This window comes from Salmo salar, chromosome 16 (assembly GCF_965601325.2).
Source record: "Salmo salar chromosome 16, fSalSal1, whole genome shotgun sequence".
NCBI lineage: Eukaryota > Metazoa > Chordata > Actinopteri > Salmoniformes > Salmonidae > Salmo > Salmo salar.
Genome location: NC_138306.1, coordinates 76,178,204 through 76,205,026, shown reverse-complemented (window position 1 = coordinate 76,205,026; position 26,823 = coordinate 76,178,204). Strand labels below are relative to the sequence as shown.

At 41.5% G+C, this 26,823-nt stretch overlaps 2 protein-coding genes across 2 annotated transcripts; one reads left to right on the top strand and one right to left on the bottom strand.

Moving 5' to 3' along the window:
- Positions 1-932: 932 nt before the first annotated feature.
- LOC106575553 (cytidine and dCMP deaminase domain-containing protein 1) lies at positions 933-9,002 on the top strand. The gene is made up of 10 exons (XM_014152130.3): positions 933-1,194; positions 1,854-1,957; positions 3,634-3,811; positions 3,897-4,259; positions 4,472-4,699; positions 5,210-5,259; positions 5,435-5,604; positions 6,118-6,304; positions 6,554-6,611; positions 8,240-9,002. Exons 1-10 carry the CDS (start codon positions 1,071-1,073, stop codon positions 8,338-8,340), a joined length of 1,563 nt encoding a protein of 520 aa, XP_014007605.1. The 5' UTR covers positions 933-1,070; the 3' UTR covers positions 8,341-9,002.
- On the bottom strand, positions 8,937-26,206 carry LOC106575554 (calcium-binding protein 39-like). The gene is made up of 9 exons (XM_045697820.2): positions 25,980-26,206; positions 14,422-14,547; positions 13,584-13,748; positions 13,351-13,469; positions 13,084-13,252; positions 12,770-12,829; positions 11,987-12,052; positions 11,721-11,864; positions 8,937-11,553 (listed from the first exon to the last, which is right to left on the bottom strand). Exons 2-9 carry the CDS (start codon positions 14,521-14,523, stop codon positions 11,374-11,376), a joined length of 1,005 nt encoding a protein of 334 aa, XP_045553776.1. The 5' UTR covers positions 14,524-14,547; positions 25,980-26,206; the 3' UTR covers positions 8,937-11,373.
- Positions 26,207-26,823: the final 617 nt, after the last annotated feature.

Sequence of the window (26,823 nt, the reverse complement as noted above, 5' to 3'; positions counted from 1 at the left end):
GCGAAGTAATTACAATTTAGCAAATTAACACGAGTGATAGATTTGCAGATGATGATGTGCAAGTAGAAATACCGGTGTGCAAAAGAGCAAAAAAAAGGAAATAAAAACAATATGGGGATGAGGCAGGTAGTTGGATGGGCTGTGTACAGCTGCAGCAATCGGTAAACTGCTCCGATAGCTGATGTTTGAAGTTAGTGAGGGAGATAAGTCTCCAACTTTAGCTATTTTTGCAATTCGTTCCTGTCATTGGCAGCAGAGAACTGGAAGGAAAGGCAGCCAAAGGAAGTGTTGGCTTTGGGGATGACCAGTGAAATATACCTGCTGGAGCGCGTGCTACGGGTGGGTGTTGTTATCGTGACCAGTGAGCTGAAATACTGCGGAGCTTTACCTATCATAGACTTATAGATGAACTGGAGCCAGTGGGTCTGGCGACGAATACGTAGCGAGGGCCAGCCGACGAGAGTGTACAGGTCGCAGTGGTGGGTGGTATATGGGGCTTTGGTGACAAAACGGATGGCACTGTGATAGACTGCATCCAGTTGGCTGAGTAGAGTGTTGGAGTGATTGGCTGACAGCAGTGGTATATCAGACCCCATACCACAGATATGACAAAAAAAAACGTTTTATTGCTCTAATTACGTTGGTAACAAGTTTATAATAGTAATAAGGCACCTTAGGGGTTTGTGATGTATGGCCAATATACTACGGCTATGGGCTTTGTCCAGGCACTCCGCAATAGAACAGCCCTTAGCCGTGGTATATTGGCCATATACCACACCTCGGGCCTTATTGCTTAAGATTATAACGTCATGAAGTAAATGACATTCTAATAATGGAATGCAGATGTAATCTGACAATTGTTTTTTAATTGCAACCAAGAATGCAAAACATTTACAACAAACACACTGCGTTGACAGTTCTGGGGGTTGGGTGCAAGACAAGCTCCGCCTATTTGTGTCCACGTCAGAAGATATAGGAAGAAGCCTAGCTTAGCTGTTCAGAAACCAACAACATAATAACTATTTGCTTTGTCTGGTGACGTTCGCTACATTTTACATTCGTTTGATTGAATGGCAACGACGGATACTGTACAGTCGAACCAATATTTGAAACCAACCTGTGCCGCTTCATGCAACTGTAAAGGATATCGCGATGTAAGGGAAGCCAGCACACAAACCGACACCAAAGTACAAGGTGAGACTACTGCACTGTCAGTTACAGGCTAGTTGACAGCTTGACAGAGAATGCTGCGAATGTTTTTACTGTTCGATATAATATTGCTACTCACACGGAATAATGAGCTTTGAGGCATATTAAAAATAAAGACGTCATTGTGTCACCGTCAAGCCTTTTATTAGTTTGAACCCACACGTCTTTAGCCTACCTAGTGACTGTCTAGAAACGTCCAAACGGGATCCTTGGGACGTCCCAACTCTGACGTCACCCCATTGAAAAATTAAATAGTAGCGGTTTCGGGTAGTGACGTTCCAAGGATAACGTGACTGGTGCTGCAAAGTGGTCTTGAGCTTTTTGGCACCGGACAGGTAAGCTGGGCTTGCTCTGTAATAGTAGGATTGCTGAATCAAGCATCCGTTTGGTTGTTCTCCCATATGAATGCCAGAGTCACATACATGTTTTGAAGAGAAATGTACTGGCCAACAGTTTCAAATTCTATGTAGGTGCTCCAGAGTTGCAGTGGGAAGAGGAAGCAAATGTCTGCCCAATGTTTGCTTTAACCAAATAGTTTCTTTGAGCTCAATGTGTTATCACTTGGGAGCAGCAAAGATCTAGTGGACAAAAAACTCACTTGCCTTCCCTGTTTGTAATCCTGTTTTTCTATGGTGTGTTATTAGGTCATGGACCCAGGCTGTCCAAGGTTAACCTCTTCACCCTGCTGAGTTTATGGATGGAACTTTTCCCCAAGGAGGAACCAGAAGACATAAACCAGAATGACTTTGTAAGTTTGACCTACAGTGCATTCAGAATTTATTTAGACAACTTCTCCTTTTCCACATGTTATGTTATAGCCTTTTTCCCTCATCAATCTACACACAGTACCCCATAATAACAAAGTGAAAACAGGCTAAGACTTTTTGCAAATGTATCAAAAACAGAAATACCTTATTTACATAAGTATTCAGACCCTTTGCTATGAGACTTGAAATTGAGCTTAGGTGCATCCTGTTTCCATCGATCATCCATAAGATGTTTCTACAACTTCATTGGAGTTCACCTGTGGTAAATTCAATTGATTGGACATGATTTGGAAAAGCATACACCTGTCTATATAAGGTCCCACAGTTGACCGTGCATGTCAGAGCAAAAACCAAGTCATGAGGCCAAAGGAATTGTCCATAGAGCTCAGAGACAAGATTGTGTCGAGGCACAGATCTGTGGAAGGGTACCAAAACATTTCTGCAGCATTGACGGTCCCCAAGAACACAGTGGCCTCCATCAGTCTTAAAAATATATATATTATCTTTATTTAACTAGGCAAGTCAGTTAAGAACAAATTCTTATTCTCAATGACAGCCTAGGAACAGTGGGTTAACTGCCTTGTTCAGGAGCAGAATTACATTTTTTACCTTGTCAGCTGGATTCGATCTTGTGACCTTTCGGTTACTAGTCCAACGCTCTAACCTGCCGCCCCATTCTTAAATGGAAGAAGTTTAGAATCTTCCTAGAGCTGGCTGCTCGGCCAAACTGAGCAATCGGGGGATAAGGGCCTTGGCCAGGGAGGTGACCAAGAACCCGATGGTCACTCTGACAGAGCTCCAGAGTTCCTCTGTGGAGATAGGAGAACCTTCCAGAAGGACAACCATCTCATCAGCACTCCATCAATCAGGCCTTTATGGTAGAGTGGCCAGGCAGAAGCCACTCCTCAGTAAAAGGCACATGACAGCCCACTTGGAGTTTGCCAAAAGGCACCTAAAGGACTCTGACCATGAGAAACAAGATTTTCTGGTCTGATAAAACCAAGACTGAGTTCTTTGGCCTGAATGCAAAGCATCACGTCTGGATGAAACCTGGCACCCTCCCTACGGTGAAGAGTGAATTTGCAGAGAAGAATGTGAGAAACTCCCTGAATACAGGTGTGCCAAGCTTGTAGCATCATACCCCAGAAGACTTGAGGCTGTAATTGCTGTCAAAGGTGCTTCTACAAAAAATTTGCAAACATTTCTAAAAACCTGCTTTTGCTTTGTCATCATGGGGTATTGTGTGTAGATTGATGAAGAACATTTATTTAAAAATCAATTTTAGAATAAGGCTGTGATGTGGAAAAAGTCAAGGGGTCTTAATACTTTCCGAATGCACTGTATAGCGGCCATTACATATTGTTGTTAGAACGTTGGGCCAGTAACCAAAAGGTTGCTAGTTTGAATACTCGAGCCAACAAGGTGAATAATCTGTTGATGTGCCCTTGAGCAAGGTACTTAACCCTAATTTGCTCCAGGGGTGCTGTACTACTATGTCTGACCCTGTAAAACAACACATTTCACTGCACCTATCTGGTGTATGTGTCAAAACATTTGTATAGATAACATGCAATAAATTACCATATCGAGCATCATCAATTATATGAGATGCATCATCACTTTTCTCCCTTATCTCCTGTCTGTTTCTCTGTGTCAGACGCGTGGTACAGGCCTGGTGGTGGTTCGGGACCACAGGGTGGTGGGTCTCCACTGCTCCGGTCCAGAGCTCCACGTGGGGCAGGTAGCTGTGATCAGACACGGGCCCAGGCTGGCTGCCTCAGACCTGTACTTCTCTAGGAGACCCTGCGCTACCTGCCTCAAGATGCTTATCAATGGTGAGGATATATATACACACACACACACACACACACAGAGGGCGAGATCACTTGTAAAATCTTGTCTCTTGTCTGTCATCTCCAGCTGGTGTGAGCCGCATCTCCTTCTGGCCTGGTGACCCTGAGATGAGTCTGCTAGCAGTCAGGCCTAATGGGACGGACACCATTTCCCTGGAGGCCATGCTGGACGCCATTGCTTCCGAGAAGCTGAAGTCCAACAGCCGGCCCCACATCAGTGTGGTGGTGCAGCCCGTGGCCCCCGGCATGCAGCAGTTTGTGGAGGAGACCTCCAGGGGGTGTGACTTCATGGAGAGGGTGTTGGGGGACGACCCCGAATTGGACGCTGGGGACTTCTACTGGAAGCAGAGGAGACGGAACCTGGACACTTTCTCCGAAAAGTTCCTAATCCCGCACGAACAGTGCCACCGTGACATTCTCACCAAAATAGGTCCGTAGTACAATCATTCAACTGTACTTGTTAGCTAGCTTGTGTTCACCGGCTAGCTGTATTTGGGCTATATTGCCTAACTCAAGATGGGTAGGTTTGAGGATCTCCTTTGCTCAAGAGGCCACGTGCCACGCCATCTGTTGTGTAGATCCTGTTAAATGAATGGTAAACATACTGTTTATAGATGAGGATTTGACACTGTCTTGCTACAGGTCTGGAGAACTTCTGCATGGAGCCGTACTTCTCCAACCTGCGTCAGAACATGAGGGAGCTGGTCGGGATTCTGGCCTCAGTAGCTGCTAGTGTGCCTCTACTCCAGCATGGCTTCTACAGGACGGACTCCCAGCCTGCGACCTCGGAGCTGCCCCAGCCTCAGGGGGTGTCCCAGGAGATTGCCAGACACTGCATCATACAGGCCAGACTGTTGGCCTACAGAACAGGTACCTGAAATATCTGTTTAGTAGTCTAGATACCAGCCAGATTACTCATTCAAACTAGGAAGTCATTTTGCAAATGTGACATGTCACTACATTTTGTGGGGAATCGCATAAAGGAGTTCCAAGCAATTAAAAAGAGAAAATGCAGGAGAGAGAAGACTATTGTTATGACTTTTGTTATGATAACTATTGTTATGACATAACATCCCATGGTTGACTGCACGTTTGTTGGAGAGATGTGTTGCCCTGGGGGGGTATCGGGTGTCCGATGAACAGAAAGTATCCCAAAAGACATTCTAGTTTCATTAGTGGTTAGCGACAGCTGCTATGAAAAGGAGTTCTCTGATTGGTTGGTCAGCCGATCACTCAAGAAATCAACATTTTTATTTTTTGAAAGGGTTAATTATATGTTCATGTTTTAAGGCTAACAGGACAAGCTGTGATGGGTGGTTCAACCTGTCTGAAGGTTTAAACAGATGGAACATGTCTGAGTGTTGTTTGTTGCTATTCCAGAGGACCCTAAGGTTGGGGTTGGTGCTGTCATTTGGGCAGAAGGGAAATCAGTGAGTAAACCATTATTGTATTTTCTAAGCTCATAACTATACATGAATATTATGTGTTTCGCCTCTGTTATATAATGACAAAAATAAAGTGGAAAGGCTGGTAACAAAGAGTTCAATGTGAAAAATGAATAAGGTCAAACTGGCATTCACTGTTTTCTGTGCTCACCTGTTTTAGGGTGGTTGTGATGGCACGGGGCGGCTGTACCTGGTGGGTTGTGGGTACAACGCCTACCCAGTGGGCTCAGAGTACGGAGAGTACCCCCAGATGGACAACAAACAGCAGGACCGCCAGAGGAGGAAGTACCGCTACATCATCCACGCTGAGCAGAACGCACTCACCTTCAGGTCAGGAGGAGAGGGAAGACATGGGCTCCATCTCGATACTCCTAAGTGACTTCCTCCTCTTATATCCACCCTTCATCTCCACTGATATGAGAGGACAGGATACAGATGTAGGAGCTTAATTGCAGCAACAGGAAATGTGAATTATAATTAATGGACATTTTTGTAGGGTTTGATACGTTTTTCGTATGCTATTGACATTTTTAAAGTGGAATTGGCAAACTTCAGAAGCCTTTTTAAACCTCAAATACACTACACATTTTACATTTCCTACATTGCAGGAAAGTTTTTCTGCAACAGGGTGATCAAATTAAGATCCTACATCTGTAGGTGAAGGAAATAAAGGGAAGGTGTACATGGGTATATTTGCTCTTGACCTGTCCAGTCCTTACAGGTCAGCAGAGATTGCAGAGGATGCAAGGAGGTACATCCGAGAAGTCGGACCAGGGGGCAGGAATTAGTAGCTGGGCATGAGGATTTATGACGTAAATAAATGTGATTGACTGTCGTTTCTAGGAGTGACGAGATCCGCGAGGAGAACACCATGCTGTTTGTGACTAAGTGTCCGTGTGATGAGTGTGTCCCTCTGATCCGAGGAGCTGGGATCAAGCAGATCTACACCACTGACCTGGACAGCGGCAAAGACAAGGGAGACATCTCCTACCTCAAATTCCACGGCCTCCAAGGAGTCCTGAAGTTCATTGTGAGTACCTACATTGATTGACGGATGAATAGTTTTTCTATGGGTGTAGCAGCATCTCGATAGTCTCTTCCTCTCATATTTTCTTCATCTGTACTGATGAGGGAAAAAACTGGATGGATTCCTCGTAGATGTTTTCCATTCAGCTTTTACCTATCCTTGTGTTTTCCTCGTTAGGCTAATGAGGTATACTTATGATAGTGCTTTCTACAGATGCAATTTTCTTAGTGTGTTTACATGTTTTCGTTACAGTGGCAGAAGTCCTCTCTGGCCAGGAGAGCCTCTGAACATGCTGGTCTTCATCTAGCCAGTGAGTTGTCCTTCTCTGTACCATTAGTTAGCATGACATTTGTCACTTTGTAGAGAGTGATGTCACGTCTTCTCCTCCTTCTCTAATAAACTCAGCAAAAAAAATAACGTCCCTTTTTCAGGACCCTGTCTTTCAAAGATAATTCATAAAAATCCAAATAACTTCACAGATCTTCATTGTAAAGGGTTTAAAGACTGTTTCCCATCGTTAAGACACTAACAGCTTACAGACGGTAGGCAATTAAGGTCACAGTTATGAAAACTTAGGACACTAAAGAGGCCTTACTATAGACTCAGAAAAACACCAAAAGAAAGATGCCCAGGGTCCCTGCTCATCTGCATGAACGTGCCTTAGGCATGCTGCAAGGAGGCATGAGGACTGCAGATGTGGCCAGGGCAATAAATTGCAATGTCCGTACTATGAGACGCCTAAGACAGCGCTACAGGGAGACAGGACGGACAGCTGATCGTCCTTGCAGTGGCAGACAACGTACAACACCAGCAAAGGATCGGTACATCCGAACATCACACCTGCGGGACAGATACAGGATGGCAACAACAACTGCCCGAGTTACACCAGGAACGCACAATCCCTCCATCAGTGCTCAGACTGTCCGCAATAGGCTGAGAGAGGCTGGACTGAGGGCTTGTAGGCCTGTTGTAAGGCAGGTCATCACCAGCAACAATGCCGCCTATGGGCATAAACCCACCGTTGCTGGACCAGACAGGACTGGCAAAAAGTGCTCTTCACTGATGAGTCGCGGTTTTGTCTCACCAAGGGTGATGGTCGGATTCGCATTTATCGTCGAAGGAATGAGCATTACACCGAGGCCTGTACTCTGGAGCGGGATCGATTTGGAGGTGAAGGGTCCGTCACAGCATCATTGGACTGAGCTTGTCATTGCAGGCTATCTCAACGCTGTGCATTACAGGGAAGACATCCTCCTCCCTCATGTGGTACCCTTCCTGCAGGCTCATCCTGACATGACCCTCCAGCATGACAATGCCACCAGCCATACTGCTCGTTCTGTGAGTGATTTCCTGCAAGACAGGAATGTCAGTGTTCTGCCATGGCCAGCGAAGAGCCCGCATCTCAATCCCTTTGAGCATGTCTGGGACCTGTTGGATCGGAGGGTGAGGGCTAGGGCCATTCCCCCCAGAAATGTCCGGGAACTTGCAGGTGCCTTGGTGGAAGGGGGGGGGGGGGGAGGGTGTGTGTAACATCTCACAGCAAGAACTGGCAAATCTGGTGCAGTCCATGAGGACGAGATGCACTGCAGTACTTAATGCAGCTGGTGGCCACACCAGATACTGACTGTTACTTCTGATTTTTACCCCCCCCCCCCCCCCCCCTTTGTTCAGGGACACATTATTCCATTTATGTTAGTCACATGTCTGTGGAACTTGTTGAATCTTATGTTCATACACATGTTAAGTTTGCTGAAAATTAACGCAGTTGACAGTGAGAGGACGTTTATTTTTTTGCAGAGTTTATATTGCCGGTCGCACAAATGTAACGTGCATGCCGCCACCTAATCACCACAATACTGATGACAGATCAGCCCTTCTAACCGTCTCTGATTTGACTCTGCGATGTGTCCCACCTCTGACCATGTCTTATGATTACAGATGGCTGCGTGGGGAAGCATGGGAGACAGCCTGAACAGGCCCTTCAATCCAATAAGAGGTTACGGTCAGCAACAAATCCAGACCTTTCTCCTGTTTGTTGAACAATGGTACCTGTAGCTTTCAGTCTGGTTTCACCAGGCTACGGTCCCCAGGCTCTTGTTGGCATTGGAAACATTTTAATTTATCCAATCGCATATTGATCAGTGATTCAAGTAAGGAAGGATGCATTTTAACAATGATGGAAATTCAAAGGCCTCATACTCCCCTGTAATGGACAGTTTCAAGGAGTAAACTCAAGGTGATTTTTAAAGGACTGACTGTATATTCGAAGGAAATGGTACTACGTAGATATTAAAAAAACAGTAATTGCGAGGCTTGTATAAGTGAACTGTAAATGCGTGTTTCCTGTTTGTCTGAAGAGTTTACAATGAAAGTTGTATGAAGGCTACTGTTGATTGTAGCTTTAAGTTTACTATAGTTCTTCCAGACTTGAAGAACCCCAGCCATTGCAGGCTACCGCCACTATATTGCACTTTGCCTCAAAGGAAACTAACCTCTAGACCCATGCAACTGTGCTTTGTCTGTTTTTTTGTTACATGGTGACTCCTACATCCTTGAATTGTTTCATCCTGTTTTGCCAAACTTTTTAACTGATAACAATAAGCATCTAACGATATAAAATGACAAACCAGGAAAACAATGTATGCATTTATTTTATTGGTGTTGTGGTGTCAATGTGATTAAAAAAAAAAATGAAATCCCATGGTTGAAAAGGGTCAATATTACAGTATGTTAAGTAAATCTGTTTTGGCTCGGGTGTAAGTTCCTACTGATACAGCCTCTTATCATTTTAATCCAACAAAGTCACAGTTTGCCATTCGAAGCGCCGTTTATACCTGGTATTAACATGGGTCCTGATCTTGTCCATATTCTGATTGTGACCATTTCTAGACCTGTGTAGAATATTAAAATTATTGATGGTGATTCTTCCTGACTACCTCCAGAGGTCATCGAGGACTAATTGTATCTTACAAGTGTAAACAGATCTGGATTGTCAAACCGTCCCTCTAAAATCATTGATTCAAGGGATCAATATGTCTTAACATTGGGAATCTCATAATTTGAATACAGGGAGGGAATAGGGTTCAAAATACAACTTTTGAGAAAGGTCATTGGCATGGCAAGACTGTGACCTTATGGTCCCTCTCCTAGTTCACAGCACCAGCAGGAGGGAGGGCACCATTATTGTTTTTGTGCATTTTATAAAGCTGTTCATTCCTTTAGTCATTTTAGAATGTCAGATATGTATTAAAACATTTAAGTAGGTTGTAAAACAAAAGCCGCATTGGGATTCAAACTGGCAACACCCTCCCACAAGCACTCCACCTCCCTGAAACACTTGTAAACTCCACCCACTGACATGTCACTCTAAGCTCTGCCCACTGAACTTTCATCCAACCAATCAATTTGTCCCCAGCTACCTCGAGAGGTGGTCAGGAAGATCTGTTCACAATTAATTATTGTTTACACTGGTCTAGAAATGTGGTCAAGATCAAGATTGCATGTTAGCACCAGATATAGAACAGGGCTAGAATGACAGTTTCACCAAAACAAGGGCATTGAGGATACTATCCCTTATGTGTCAAGTCCAATCTACCAATTGTAAAAATAAAGTATTTGGCAATTTAAAGAACAATCACTTGTCTGTGGCATGGTGCCCATCACATTTATTATTCAATATTACTTTGAAGAGCCATATTAATTAGTTCATATTTTCAATTTAGATGTGATTGTAAGTTACAAGCTCAACCACCATGATTAAAATATGCATTGGGTCAATTTATGAGGTTATTTAATTTAGATTTACCCCAAAACAAGCTCCATGTACAAAATAAAATAAATTCAGAGCAAGATGCTTCTACCTTATCCAGTTTACTGGTATGTTAACTTTCCTGGACAATCATAGTCCTGAGTTTTGGCCTCCTGGTTTCTAGTTGTATGATGCGATCAATGAACTGCACAACATTTTTTTAAAGTAAAAATATTCCTTCAACTGCACAACTCAAATATAGTGAGTTCAAGGTTCATTGCTTAATCACGACTAATATGTTCAACCAGACCATATTTTTCTAAATAAGAATTAAGCTCTGCCTAGGAAAGTATTTAAAATACAAAGAAAGGGAAAACAAAAACAAAGGCACCTCTGTATGTACCCCTACTGTTAATGTGTTCCACCAACCATCCCCCTCCACCATGAAAACAAGTTAAAGAAATCACTTTCTTACAGAAAAAATAAAAAAATCAGAGGATTTTTCTGTCACCCGCAATGGCACTCACTTATGGGTTAAAACCCCAAACTTTTTTTTAATCATCATGATAGAATCCTGTTGAACAGGAAACTACTTCATCAGCATAAAATGAACCAAAAAGGAATAGATCCTTTAGCGTTGAATGATACAGAAAGTGCTACCAGCCATCTGTGGAGAATCAATTATCAAAACTATTGATAACCTTCGTATAGAATATGACTTGGCAGTAAAAGAATGGCCCCGCTGATCACCAGACATCTAATATGTTCCTTGTAAGATCAAATTTAGAGAGTTGTCATGTCAGAGGACCTACTACAGCGTTGAAGCACAACTTAAGTGTAAATTGTGGAAGTACAACCGCAGGAGTAAGACTAGCAGGGAATGTGAGTCTGAAGAGGAGTTCTACAGAACATTTGAGAATACCATTTAGATCCTCTAATGGAGAAATAGCAATTCCTTCTATGATTCTGGATACTTCAGTTGTACTGTGGTTAGATTAGGAGAGTATTAGAAGTCAGAACTATCTAGCTGGCTCATGCCTGCAAGTGGCAATGAAAAGAAGAGAACATTTGCAAAAAAATCTTTGCGCAATTAAAGTGATGACCAGTGGTCTCCACAGCTCACTCAGCCAATCACCTAAGAAAAAAAATCTGATTGAGAACTATTCTCCTCAAAGTTAAAGGAACCAAGAAAAAGACAATATTGTCTTCGATATTTGAAACTGAATCATTATTGTCAATGTATTTTTGTCAACAATAAAAAGTAAAGGTTAGGTAAAGGTCATAGCTAAGGGGAAGGGTTTTAGGGACGAATGGGGGTAAGGTTTTAAGAGGCGGGTTTCTTTAGGTCTCGGATCTGTTTGATTAGGTAGGTCTTCTCGTCGTTGAATTGCTCGTCGTCCATGCGGTCCTTCTGGAAGTTGTTAAGGAAGTCGATGAGTTTGGGCTGGTTCTTCAGCAGGATGTCTACGATGGGCTGCGTCTTGTTGGGGTTCGCTACAAACACCTGGGTGGAGGGGTCAGCCTGTCAGTTCTGTACATTACATTGATATCAGCAATTACATTCTAGTAAGAACCCAATGGTAATGCCATGGAATGTTTGGGGACAACATGGAGGCCAGTTTGCCAGACTTTTTTATATGAACGGCTCAGGGAACGGCTTCTGTGTCGTACCTTGAATACGTGGAAGGCCTCAAATTGTATGTTAGGGCTCTTGTCCCTCAGTAGGTTCATCATCAGCTTCAGGTTCTCAGGCTTGCTGATGTACCGGGTCATCACTGTGAAGTTATGCCTGTCCAACAGAAGCTCTCCCAACAACTACACAAACAAAGACCAGGGTATGCAAATGTTTACTATGAAGCAAGATAATCAACACCATAGTAGCATGCAAAGATTTAGTCTAGAAATAATCCATGTAAAATGTGAATAATAGAACACACCTTTAATGACTGTCTCTTTGTCACATAGTTATCAGAGTGTAATAACTTCTCATACTGGTCAAAGATCTGCAAAGATATAAAGGAACAGGCTGAGGGGTGGCTGCATCAACAGTCAAAAGTGGCTCAAAATAAATTCACAATAAAAAAAAAAAGTTCACAGAATGAAATAGGTGTTTCAGATAGTTCAATGGGATGGAATGTCTTGAAGTTGATATTCTCTAACATCTCAGTCAGGTCTGAAAGGGCCCTTATCAGGGGTGCGGTTTGGGCCTGTGTGTGAGAGAGTGAGTGAGTGAGTGAGTGAGAGAGATAAGCCTCCAGCGGCCTTTGGCATGAAAGCAGCCTTCTGTAACCTAGTGCGGCCCAGTGTAGGGTAGTGTCTGGCCAGTAACCCGAGCAGCCTCCAGCCTGGCCTGTCTGCTCTCCCCTGGGGTCTTCCCTGAGCCCCACACTACAACAGACAAGGTGGTCTTATGCAAGCAGGGAAAACCAGTGACCACAGATGCCTGGAGTGTATGTGGCTAGTCTTAAGGGTGGTATAAATGCACTCATTCATTGTAGAGTATGGCTCATCAATCAACGTGTTTTGTTTATCCACACACACTTCAGTGTATTCATCTGGTAAATGGCAATGAGAGTACGAGTGTGTGATGTAAATGGATTCATGAATTCTGTCAAGAGGGTAGAGGGCGCAACAACAACAAACACATTTTCCTTCCATGAAGTCCATCTGCTAAAGGTTAAATGCTCCCAGGGCGGCAGAATGTTGAACATGTCACTTACTGCGTCATAATTCTGCTCTAGATATTCAGCTACCAGGACCTTGTGTCTTGTGAGCAGGTCCTGTGAATGGGGGAGGAAACGTGCTCACTTTAATTCACACAAAAACAAACATTGTATATTACATATCATCTGCTGCATCGAGTCATTTCTGATCTATTCATTTTGTCAACTTTCAAACAAATGGGCATGGACAGATACAACAGTAATGTAAAGATTAGCATATCATCTAAGACCCATCCCAGTCTTATTAATATGGGTTTAATACAAGGTTTTTCCAGGACCCAAAGATGCTTTCAAATCTTGTGTAATCTGACCTTGAAGGTGGCGAAAGCGTCTGAGGCGATGTCGAAGGTCTCCAGCTCTACGTAACTGAAGAAGTCCTGGAAGTGTTCTGAGTGGAGAACCAGCTTGGCCAGTGGCTCGTGTCTGATGCACTCCCTCAGCATGATGCCACAGTTCAGCGCCGACCCAGGGGTCTCATACCTGCAGGAAGAGGGACACACGCAGACATCACTGAGTATCACACCAACGGCTGTGGTCAGCTGTGGTACATGAAGAGAGTGTGTGAGAGAGAAACTCACCCTTTTTGCAGCACAAACAGCACCTCTTGGTGAGAGCAGAAGTACTCGACGGTGGGGCTGCGGGTGCCGATCTGCCTCCGCAGGATGTTGTTGAAGATCTGACACACGTCCTTCTTCCCCTGGGGACATGCAATGGAAAACGTTTAAAAACAAAAGCCTCCTTGTTTCAGACCGTTTTCTTCCGTTTTGTGCCTAATGAACACGACTTTGGTCCGGCTTTGGCTCAGTCTCACCTCAAAGTCGATGACCTGCAGGTTTTCCACCAGCGAGATGAGCAGGCCGCTGTTGTAGAGCTCCTGGGCCAACTGGGCCACCGTCTCTGTGTGAGGCTCCTTGTCACCGGTCCCATATAGTATCTCCTTCATGGCCACAAGACACTTAGACACCTCCTCTGATGCCTGGGACAGGGACACCAGTTAGAAGTACATATTGTGCCTGTGTGTCTAACAGTATTGCTGCTAATAATGTTATGCTGTTTATTAAAAAAAAACTGCCATGGTATTATACTTGTTGACCACAAGAGGGAGACATTTAATTGACTACCTATGGAGGTACAGCTCTGTAGACACTTATGTCTCAGCCTCAGACCCAATCATAAGACACATTATTATTGACTTGCTCTGGATATCAGCATTGCATATGACAGGAGTGGACTGTATTGAGATCACTATAGCCTGGCTGTGTGTGGAAGCAGCCTGGTTAGAGCTGAAGCAGTTCCAGAGCCAGGTTACTGGGAGTTCTGTCTGGACAGCCCCTCTAACAGTCCCGTGGTGGAAAGGGCCTTTACAGCTGGGTGTCAATGAAGGAACGGCCAGGCAGCGATGCTACTTTCACAGCCCAGTGTCAGTTAGAGGCGCACCGTAATAATAACCACACCAACTGACTGATCAGATAAAATAGAAGAGGTACACCGAGGCCCCAACAGCAATGTTACACAACACCTGCTTGTGGGCCTTTTCTATGGGAAGTACTGGTTTGTGTGGTGAGGACTATTATAAGGACTTGTGTTGTAAGGATTTGTTTAGTGAGGATTCGTGGTGTAAGGACTCGTGTTATGAAGAGGAGTCACACCTTATCTGTTTTCTTGTCTTGTTTGACCAGGATGGCCATATTCTCCTTCAGAGTCCGGACGATGTCGGCGGGATTCTTGTGGGATTTACCGAACAGCGGCATGGTGGCGGGGCCTCTCCTGACAGCCTTAAAAACACACACAGGACACACATAACACACACACATTATACCCCATCTATCGATAACATATAAATTACACAACTGGGTGGTTCGAGCCCTGAATGTTGATTGGCTGACATGGTCCAGCATCCCTGTGGAATGCTTTTGACACCTTGTAGAGTCCATGCCCCTAAGAATTGAGGTGCAAGCCAATATTAGGAAGGTGTTCTTAATGTTTTGTACACTCAGTGTATATCACACATTATAAACTGGGTGGTTCGAGCCCTGAATGCTGAAAACGGTGGTATATCACGGGTACGACAAAAAAATTATTTTTACTGCTCTAATTACATTGGTAATCAGTTTATAATAGCAATAAGACACCTCAGGGGTTTGTGATATATGGCCAATATACCACGGTTAAGGGTTGTATCCGCGTTGCGTCATGCATAGGAACAGCCCTTAGCCCTGGTATATTGGCCATATACCATACCCCCTCGGGCCTTATTGCTTATTTATACCATCCGTCCGATTGAAACTCAGTTTTTTTTATATCAGTGGAAGATAATTTATTTAAAAGTCCCAATTCAGAAAAAATGAATTGGAAGACGTGATGCTTCTCATTTTCTCAGATAGGATAGGACACGGTTTTGATCTGAGAATCCGTCGGGAGAATACATACACACACTACCGTTCAAAAGTTTGGGGTCACTTATAAATGTCCTTGTTTTTGAAAGAAAATCTCATTTTTTGTCCATTAAAATAACATCAAATTGATCAGAAATACAGTGTTAATGTTGTAAATGACTATTGTAGCTGGAAACGGAAACGGCTGATATTTAATGGAATATCTACATAGGCGTACAGAGGCCCATTATCAGCAACCATCACTCCTGTGTTCCAATGGCACGTTGTGTTTGCTAATCCAAGTTTATAATTTTAATAGGCTAATTGATCATTAGAAAACCATTTTGCAATTATGTTAGCACAGCTGAAAACTGTTGATCTGATTAAAGAAGCAATAAAACTGGCCTTCTTTAGACTAGTTGAGTATCTGGAGCATCAGCATTTGTGGGTTCGATTACAGGCTCAAAATGGCTAGAATCAAATAACTTTCTTCTGAAGCTCATCAGTCTATTCTTGTTCTGAGAAACGAAGGCTATTCCATGTTTACAAACACTACTGGAACAAGTATCCGTACCCATTGAATGCAGCGATCACAATATAGTGGCTATATCCAGGAAAGCCAAAGTTCCAACAGCTGGGCCTAAAATAGTGTATAAGAGATTTCGCTGTGACTTATGTGGATGATGTTTTAAAAATATTTTTTGGTCTGATGTGATTAATGAGTAGCATCCAGGTGCTGCACTTGATGAATTTATGAAATTGCTTCTTCCAATTACTGATAAACACACACCTGTTAAGAAACTGACTTAAGGCTCCATGGATTGATGAGGAATTGAAAAACACTATGGTTGAAAGAGATGGGGCAAAAGGAGTGGATAATAAGTCTGGCTGCACATCTGACTGGCTGACTTACTGCAAATTGAGAAATGTGACTAAACTCAACAAAAAGAAGAAGAAACTGTATTATGAAGTCAAGATCAAAAATATAAAGAATGATGGAAAAAACGAAATGAATTTATGGACAGTTGTGGTGGTCCTCATGAAATCTAGTTTCATCATAGGGCTTGGTTTTTGCGACTGCACTTGAAGAAACGTTCAAAGTTCTTGAAATGTTCTGAATTGACTGACCTTCACGTCTTAAAGTAACAATGGACTGTCGTTTCTCTTTGCTTATTTGAGCTGTTCTTGCCATAATATGGACTTGGTCTTTTACCAAATAGGGCTATCTTCTGGATACCACCCCTACCTTGTCACAACACAACTGATTGGCTCAAACGCATTAAGGAAAGAAATTCCACAAATTAGCTTTTAACAAGGCACACATGTTAATTGAAATGCATTCCAGGTGACTACCTCATGAAGCTGGTTGAGAGAATGGCAAGAGTGTGTAAGCTATGATCCCTTATTGATGTCACATGTTAAATCCACTTCAATCAATATAGATGAAGGGGAGGAGACAGGTTAAAGAATGATTTTTAAGCCTTGGGACAATTGAGACAAATTGTCTATGTTTGCCATTCAGAGGGTGAATGGGCAAGACAAAAGATTGAAGTGCCTTTGAACGGGGTATGTTAGTAGGTGCCAGGCACAGTGGTTTGTGTCAAGAACTGCAACGCTGCTGGGTTTTTCACACAACAGTTTCCTGTGTGTTTCAAGAATATTCCACCACACAAAGGACATCCAGCCAACTTGACACAACTGTGGGAAGCATTGGAGTCAACATGGTCCAGCATCCCTGTGGAACGCTTTCGACACCTTGTAGAGTCCATGCCCCTAAGAATTTAGGTGCAAGCAAATATTAGGAAGGTGTTCTTAATGTTTTGTAAACTCAGTGTATATCACACATTATAAACTGGGTGGTTCGAGCCCTGAATGCTGAAAACGGTGGTATATCACGGGTATGACAAAACATATTTTTACTGTTCTAATTACGTTGGTTACCAGTTTATAATAGCAATAAGGCACCTCGGGGGTTTGTGGTATATGATCGATAAACCACGGCTAAGTGTTGTATCCAGGCACTCCACATTGCGTTTTGCATAAGGACAGCTTTTAGCCATGGTACATTGGCATATACCACACCCTCTTGAGCCTTATTGCTTAATTATACCATATATCAGTGTACCACAGGCATTTCTTCCCTTACTTGACATGGGGTGCATCTCAATAGTCTGAAGTATCTTCTTCTAATCTCCTCTCGTTCATCTACATTGATGTGAAATAAACAAACAAAAGCCTGCATCCCCTGTGGGTGTCCCAGACCAGGACTGAAGAACATTAGTAATGATGGAGGAGAGGAGACAAGGAGAGGAGACAAGGAGAGGAAGGCAATTGTATTGAGATACACCCACAGAAAGAAGAGTGCAGTCTTACCCCTGGGATCTAGCAGTGATTTATAAAAGGGCATAAGCAATACCCGCTTACGCTGAGTCAGACTACACTCTGCACACCTCACTGCATTCAGCACGGTTGTCATGACAACAAAACAAAGGCAGCCAGACGACAGATAATAGGTGTGCGTTTCATCACTCAAGAGGATGTCTCAACAATGTGCGTCCGAAATACTGAAATAGCCTACTCATGGCCAGTGTAAAGTTAGGCCAACTCTGTTTGAGATTTAGGATTCCAATGGTTCGCCATGTTGGCACCTAGAGTTCTAACACAGTTTACATTCTACCAAGAATCTTACAACATTATTGTCATGGAGTGTTTGACGCCAACATGAAGGATAACCTCGCTACTGAAACAAACTCTCAGAGAGAGAGAGAGAGAGAGAGAGAGAGAGAATGAATAACTTGTGACTGTTAATCCTTAGTGCTGAGCGTGACGGTATTACCTCCATTCCTCCCAGAACAGAGAGACTGATGCCAGGAGCTTGTCACTTTGATCACAGTCCACAGCAGGAGACTAGTCAGTGGACTGCATCGCTCACAGCCTTGCACATCATTTAGAGCAGATGGGATTCCCTATTCCTATTTTCTTCATGCAAGAGAATGTCTGTTCTCCACTATCCATTTCTATCTGGATGTTTGGTATGCTTGCAGTCACCCCTGAAAAAGCCCCAGCGCAAAACGCAGGACAGTGAACCCAAGAAAATCCTATTCCTATCCCACTCACTGACTACAAGCAAGAAAGGAGCCCCCTCTCTACCCAACCCCGCTCTCCCCACCCAGACCTGTTAAAAAAAACTGCATTTCCCATGAAGCTGTGAGGTAAACACAGTATAAGTAGTATCTTTGTCTCTGCATTGTTGGAAAAGGCCCCGTAAGTAAGCATTTCACTGTTAGTCCTACACCTGTTGTTTACGAAGCATGTGATAAATAACATTTGATTTGATTAATGCAACTTTAATAACAACCCATCAATCAGAATTAAACAAGAATGAGGCTAAATGTCTCTGGACAGGCAACAGCATGAGTCCATAATGGAAGGGATAATCCTGATTCAGACACGCCACAACATGCTCAACCAGGAAATAAAAGGCTGCTAGCCTACTTTATAAACATACCACGGAGCCTACGGATATGAGGAGCGATTGGATAAAACCAAGGGGCCTGGATGTAGCCTAGGCCCAGTTGGACATAATTCACAGACTTGGGTTCACTATCGGACCTCTAGTAACAGACTAGGGGCCTACAGCATGCCATATTTTACAAATAAACTGATTTCCCCTGGATTATCTGTAACCTTAATCTGGTCTAATGTAACCTAGAAGGACAGAGTTAGGTAACAGAAATATCCTATGTATACAATCTACAGTTTATGTGATCCTTTTTAGAGCATGGTGCTTGTGACACTAGGGTAGTGGGTTCGATTCCCGGGACCACCCATACGTAAAATATATGCACGCATGACTAAGTTGCTTTGGATAAAAGCATCTGTTAAATGGCATATATTTATATTGATTTCCCCCATGCTAGATTACGGAGAAGTAATTCATAGATTGGCAGGTAAGGGTGCTCTCGAGCAGCTAGATGTTCTTTACAATTCGGCCATCAGATTTGCCACCAATGCTCCTTATAGGACACATCACTGCACTCTATACTCCTCTGTAAACTGGTAATCTCTGTAGACCCGTCACAAGACCCACTGGTTGATGCTTATTTATAAAACACTCTTAGGCCTCACTCCCCTATGTTAGATATCTACTGCAGCCCTCATCCTCCACATACAACACCCGTTCTGCCAGTCACATTCTGTTAAAGGTCCCCAAAGCACACACATCCCTGGGTCGCTCCTCTTTTCAGTTCGCTGCAGCTAGCGACTGGAACGAGCTGCAACAAACACTCAAACTGGACAGTTTTGTCTCAATCTCTTCATTCAAAGACTCAATCATGGACACTCTTACTGACAGTTGTGGCTGTTTTGCGTGATGTATTGTTGTCTCTACCTTCTTGCCCTTTGTGCTGTTGTCTATGCCCAATAATGCTTGTACCATGTTTTGTGTTGCTACTGTGTTGTCATGTGTTGCTGCCTTGCTATGTTGTTGTCTTGGGTCTCTCTTTATGTAGTGTTGTGTTGTCTCTCTTGTCGTGATGTGTGTATTGTCCCATATTTATATTTGATTTATTTTTAATCTCAGTCCCTGTCCCCGCAAGAGGCCTTTTGGTAGGCCGTCATTGTAAATAAGATTTTGTTCTTAAAACTGACTTCCCTGGTTAAATAAATACATTCAAAAAAATAAGGAGGAATGCTTTTAGCCTTTCCTAAAGGGAGTGGTTGTATTTCTTGTCATGGGCCTAGAACAGCAAGGTTGTTATCCTATACTGACACTAGAGCTGGGACGATAAACTGAAAATGATCGACACCGACCACTTATCGTGAACAATTTGCTGATATCGGTCATTACATAAATAACCAATAAGGTCCTACTAGAGGAATGGGAATTATGAAATGAAATAGGTTTGCTAATATGGGTTATTGTTTATGGAACACGTGATAGCTACAACATTCAAAGTAGTTGTAGTAGTTTTAAGGGGAATAAAAAAGAATAACTGTGGTACACATTAAATGTTATAAACGTATCGTTAAATGTATTGTTATCGTGATAATTCAATGAATTTAGCTTGATATGGATTTTTGGCCATTTCGCCCAGCGTTAACCGACACCCTGGTATTACAATTAAATAAACTAACCTCATCTAACGAACACCCTGGTATTACAATTAAATAAACTAACCTCATCTAACAGACACCCTGGTATTACATAGCATATTAAATAAACTAACCTCATCTAACAGACACCCTGGTATTACATAGTATATTAAATAAACTAACCTCATCTAACAGACACCCTGGTATTACATAGCATATTAAATAAACTAACCTCATCTAACAGACACCCTGGTATTACATAGCATATTCAATAAACTAACCTCATCTAACAGACACCCTGGTATTACATAGCATATTAAATAAACTAACCTCATCTAACAGACACCCTGGTATTACATAGCATATTAAATAAACTAACCTCATCTAACCGACACCATGGTATTACATAGATGAGGTTAGTTTATTTAATATGCTATGTAATACCAGGGTGTCGGTTAGATTAGGTTAGTTTATTTAATATGCTATGTAATACCAGGGTGTCTGTTAGATGAGGTTAGTTTATTTAATATGCTATGTAATACCAGGGTGTCTGTTAGATGAGGTTAGTTAATTTAATATGCTCATGTAATACCAGGGTGTCTGTTAGATGAGGTTAGTTTATTTAATTGTAATACCAGGGTGTCTGTTAGATGAGGTTAGTTTATTTAATATGCTATGTAATACCAGGGTGTCGGTTAGATGAGGTTAGTTTATTTAATATGCTATGTAATACCAGGGTGTCTGTTAGATGAGGTTAGTTTATTTAATTGTAATACCAGGGTGTCTGTTAGATGAGGTTAGTTTATTTAATATGCTAACAGACACCCTGGTATTACAATTAAATAAACTAACCTCATCTAACCGACACCCTGGTATTACATAGCATATTAAATAAACTAACCTCATCTAACAGACACCCTGGTATTACATAGCATATTAAATAAACTAACCTCATCTAACAGACACCCTGGTATTACAAGTTAAATAAACTAACCTCATCTAACAGACACCCTGGTATTACATAGCATATTAAATAAACTAACCTCATCTAACAGACACCCTGGTATTACATAGCATATTAAATAAACTAACCTCATCTAACAGACACCCTGGTATTACATAGCATGGATTAAATCAAACTAACGCTGGACATGCTAACCGACACCCTGGTATTACATAGCATATTAAATAAACTAACCTCATCTAACAGACACCCTGGTATTACAATTAAATAAACTAACCTCATCTAACAGGCACCCTGGTATTACAAGTTAAATAAACTAACCTCATCTAACCGACACCCTGGTATTACATAGCATATTAAATAAACTAACCTCATCTAACAGACACCCTGGTATTACATAGCATATTAAATAAACTAACCTCATCTAACAGACACCCTGGTATTACATAGCATATTAAATAAACTAACCTCATCTAACAGACACCCTGGTATTACATAGCATATTAAATAAACTAACCTCATCTAACAGACACCCTGGTATTACATAGCATATTAAATAAACTAACCTCATCTAACAGACACCCTGGTATTACAATTAAATAAACTAACCTCATCTAACAGACACCCTGGTATTACAATTAAATAAACTAACCTCATCTAACAGACACCCTGGTATTACATAGCATATTAAATTAACTAACCTCATCTAACCGACACCCTGGTATTACATAGCATATTAAATAAACTAACCTCATCTAACAGACACCCTGGTATTACAATTAAATAAACTAACCTCATCTAACAGGCACCCTGGTATTACATAGCATATTAAATAAACTAATCTCATCTAACCGACACCCTGGTATTACATAGCATATTAAATAAACTAACCTCATCTAACCGACACCCTGGTATTACATAGCATATTAAATTAACTAACCTCATCTAACAGACACCCTGGTATTACATAGCATATTAAATAAACTAACCTCATCTAACCGACACCCTGGTATTCCATAGCATATTAAATAAACTAACAGACACCCTGGTATTACAATTAAATAAACTAACCTCATCTAACCGACACCCTGGTATTACATAGCATATTAAATAAACTAACCTCATCTAACAGACACCCTGGTATTACATAGCATATTAAATAAACTAACCTCATCTAACCGACACCCTGGTATTACATAGCATATTAAATAAACTAACCTCATCTAACAGACACCCTGGTATTACATAGCATATTAAATAAACTAACCTCATCTAACCGACACCCTGGTATTACATAGCATATTAAATAAACTAACCTCATCTAACAGACACCCTGGTATTACATAGCATATTAAATAAACTAACCTCATCTAACCGACACCCTGGTATTACAATTAAATAAACTAACCTCATCTAACAGACCCCCTGGTATTACAATTAAATAAACTAACATCATCTAACCGACACCCTGGTATTACAATTAAATAAACTAACCTCATCTAACCGACACCCTGGTATTACATAGCATATTAAATAAACTAACCTCATCTAACAGACACCCTGGTATTACATAGCATATTAAATAAACTAACCTCATCTAACAGACACCCTGGTATTACAATTAAATAAACTAACCTCATCTAACAGACACCCTGGTATTACATAGCATATTAAATAAACTAACCTCATCTAACAGACACCCTGGTATTACAATTAAATAAACTAACCTCATCTAACAGACACCCTGGTATTACAATTAAATAAACTAACCTCATCTAACAGGCACCCTGGTATTACATAGCATATTAAATAAACTAACCTCATCTAACCGACACCCTGGTATTACATAGCATATTAAATAAACTAACCTCATCTAACAGACACCCTGGTATTACAATTAAATAAACTAACCTCATCTAACCGACACCCTGGTATTACATAGCATATTAAATAAACTAACCTCATCTAACCGACACCCTGGTATTACATAGCATATTAAATAAACTAACCTCATCTAACAGACACCCTGGTATTACATAGCATATTAAATAAACTAACCTCATCTAACAGACACCCTGGTATTACATAGCATATTAAATAAACTAACCTCATCTAACCGACACCCTGGTATTACATAGCATATTAAATAAACTAACCTCATCTAAACGACACCCTGGTATTACAATTAAATAAACTAACCTCATCTAACAGACACCCTGGTATTACATAGCATATTAAATAAACTAACCTCATCTAACAGACACCCTGGTATTACATAGCATATTAAATAAACTAACCTCATCTAACAGACACCCTGGTATTACATAGCATATTAAATAAACTAACCTCATCTAACAGACACCCTGGTATTACAATTAAATAAACTAACCTCATCTAACCGACACCCTGGTATTACATAGCATATTAAATAAACTAACCTCATCTAACAGACACCCTGGTATTACAATTAAATAAACTAACCTCATCTAACAGACACCCTGGTATTACATAGCATATTAAATAAACTAACTTCATCTAACAGACACCCTGGTATTACATAGCATATTAAATTAACTAACCTCATCTAACCGACACCCTGGTATTACAATTAAATAAACTAACCTCATCTAACAGACACCCTGGTATTACATAGCATATTAAATAAACTAACCTCATCTAACCGACACCCTGGTATTACATAGCATATTAAATAAACTAACCTCATCTAACAGACACCCTGGTATTACATAGCATATTAAATCTACCCACACAGACACTCCTACACACACACACACACACACACACAGAGAGACACTCCTACACACACACACACACACACATCACATCACATCACATCTATCCTGTTAACTAGTCACTTTACCCCTACCTATAAGTACATATCTACCTCGATTACCTCGTACCCCTGCACATCGGCTCGGTACTGGTACCCCGTGTATATAGCCAAGCCATCATTGCTCATTGTGGATTTATTCCTTGTGTTACAATGTTTTCTATTTTATTGTATTCTGCATTGTTGGAAAGGCCCTGTAAGCATTTCACTGTTAGTCTACACCTGTTGTTTACTAAGCATGTGACAATAAAAATACAAGTTTACATGTCAACGATCCATTGATTCTAAGCCAACCCCGCCTGTTTTGCTCCATGGTTGCGAATGCATTGATTCTTTTGCTAAACAAGCTATAGGGAGTCATTTATAGAGCTATAGGGAGTCATTTATAGAGCTATAGGGAGTCATTTATAGAGCTATAGGGAGTCATTTATAAATCATGAGAATGGTTACGGTAGTAGGAGAGAGAGAGACTGAAGCAGGAGAGGGGAGAGGTACTGCCCTTCACAGGGTCTGACATGATTCCATCAGTCAAGATGGAGTCCAGTCCCAGAGCTCCATGAATAAACACACACAACCCCATCACAGAAAGAATACAGACGGAACAACTCAGAATTCTCAGACTGAATGCAAACGGAACCCAGACAAAACAAAGACTGATGGAACACTCCAATGGGTTGTTCTATTTCAGGGGATGTTCTGCAGCCATTTTGCCTGTTATCTTTATCATCAAACCACCATCATCATCATTCTGGCCTCTAATCACCCCTAACCACAGATAGGGGTTCAGATATTTTCCAACCCCTAATGGTGAAGGCTATGATTGGTGGAAGGGTAATCTGGTCCTAGATCTGTGGTTAGAGCCAACACACAGTACATGGCGCTGCTGCTGAAATAAAACTCCCATAAGGCCTAGAGTTATCTAAAGTGTCATTGAGCATCATGACAGTCCCTGCAATGACTACATCACTGATGACATAAGCCTATGCAGCTTGTCAGACATGTCATAGGGTACTCTTTAAAAAAATGGTGAGACACAATCTATCCTAGGTGAGGTGCAGTCTGGGTGACAGTTGTTTATGCCTGGTCTAAGATTGGCTACCAACATTCACAATCTGACACTTTCAAAACGATTTAGAAATATGGAGGCACAAATAATTATGCATTAAAGCTGGAAAACACCAAACTAGTCTGGCTGGATAAATACATAAATAAATGAATAATAACAAAACAAGGAGCCAAACTAAAAATGTAACATGGTAGGTCAAGGTCCAATGTCTTTAAATTAAGTAATTACTTATAAGACGAACATTTCGATGAAGTTGTTACTGTAGGCCTAATAGAGAATGACAGCCGGCTAGACAGAATAGCAGCCCGTATACGCGACGGCCTCTCTCTGTCTTCACTGTCCATTGGTGTTCCGATCCTACTGCACGGGAAGCTCTGCTAGTGCTAAAGCAAAACAAACACTGTACAAACAAAGCCAGACTGGACACATTCGATGCGTGACATTACGCATACGCACTCTACTTGTCCTGTGTGTTAAAGGACCATCAAACATGTTTAGGGAAGAGCGTTCCCGGATGAGGGCTTCACATGACATGTAGATTACTGTTGACACGCAGAAATAAAACAAACAAGACATGTGCGAATATGTCAAATATGGGATACACCCGTTTGGGGTTTTAAACTCCCTTTAACAGAATGGCTGTCACACGCATAAATCGGACCGTTTTAGCAGCTAATGGTTTTACAGAAAAGCAGCTAAACAGATTGGCAAATGGCTGCATTTCATTAAAGTAGCAAAGATTGTTTCAAACTTGAATCGATTGAATACAATGTTAAGGGCAGCATCAATTTGAAACATTTGAACAATAATCGTGGGCTAGCTATCTCGTAAGGATCTAATAATTTACGAATACTTACGGTGCAAGAGTCTATTTTGTATTTTTTCTCTCGGATGTCTTTGCTGCTGTCTCGATTCTCAATGTAACCGAGAAGCTTTTTCTGGTCACGCCAGCGGTGTGTTGTATGCTGGGCAAAACGTCAGAGGAAGATGTGTATGTGCGAATTAAAATGTAGGGAATCTTTTAAGAAGGCAGTGCAGAATTCCATTTGGTCTGATTCGATATGAGCCACAGTCCCGGGATAGACGGCGCGCACTGAATATTTATCTACCAGCCCATTGGTCCGTTCCCCTGTGACGTTGAGGGATTTTCATATCCGGATCACATTTTTATTTTTTAGATTTCATGGATAATAGCAGCTATGCTCTAGAAAAACATGCTCGAACAATGTTTTGATTATGGCTGTGTTTTTTTTTGTGTACAAATTATTTATAAATGGTAAAAAGTCAATTTGACCCTTAAACCGGTGAAACAAGATGGCCCTACTGTAGGTCTATCAGTTACAGCTCACAAAACAGGTATTCACCAAACCTCCGTGAACGCTGGAAATCACGCTTCTAGAGCTTAGCATTTAGGGGTGAATCATAATCTTTTCTAGTAATATACACTCAATAAAATATTTCATAAAATATTTTTGGTAGAAGCCTAACTTGTGTTGTGCGTGGTGTTTTCTATTCATATACTGTACTGTTTTTATGTTGTGTTATGTCAAAAATCACCAAAAGATTGAAAATATTAAACAATTTCAAATGTCTAGATTTTAAAACATGTCTAGGCTGTGCGTGTGAAAATCGACATTAAAATAAGACAGTAGCTGCAACGACCACACAGTGAGCAATGATTGACTACATCTGTGCTGCCAT

Bases quoted from the DNA above. Each gene is read 5' to 3' on its own strand.
- LOC106575553 (XM_014152130.3), top strand. From the start codon at position 1,071: ATGGCAACGACGGATACTGTACAGTCGAACCAATATTTGAAACCAACC. The intron at 3,812-3,896 runs GTGAGGATATAT...TGTCATCTCCAG, and splicing joins CCTCAAGATGCTTATCAATG to CTGGTGTGAGCCGCATCTCC. The intron at 6,612-8,239 runs GTGAGTTGTCCT...TTATGATTACAG, and splicing joins TGCTGGTCTTCATCTAGCCA to ATGGCTGCGTGGGGAAGCAT.
- LOC106575554 (XM_045697820.2), bottom strand. From the start codon at position 14,523: ATGCCGCTGTTCGGTAAATCCCACAAGAATCCCGCCGACATCGTCCGG. The intron at 13,749-14,421 runs GTGTGACTCCTC...TCCCTGTCCCAG, and splicing joins AAGACAAGAAAACAGATAAG to GCATCAGAGGAGGTGTCTAA. The intron at 12,053-12,769 runs GTAAGTGACATG...ATATCTTTGCAG, and splicing joins TAGAGCAGAATTATGACGCA to ATCTTTGACCAGTATGAGAA.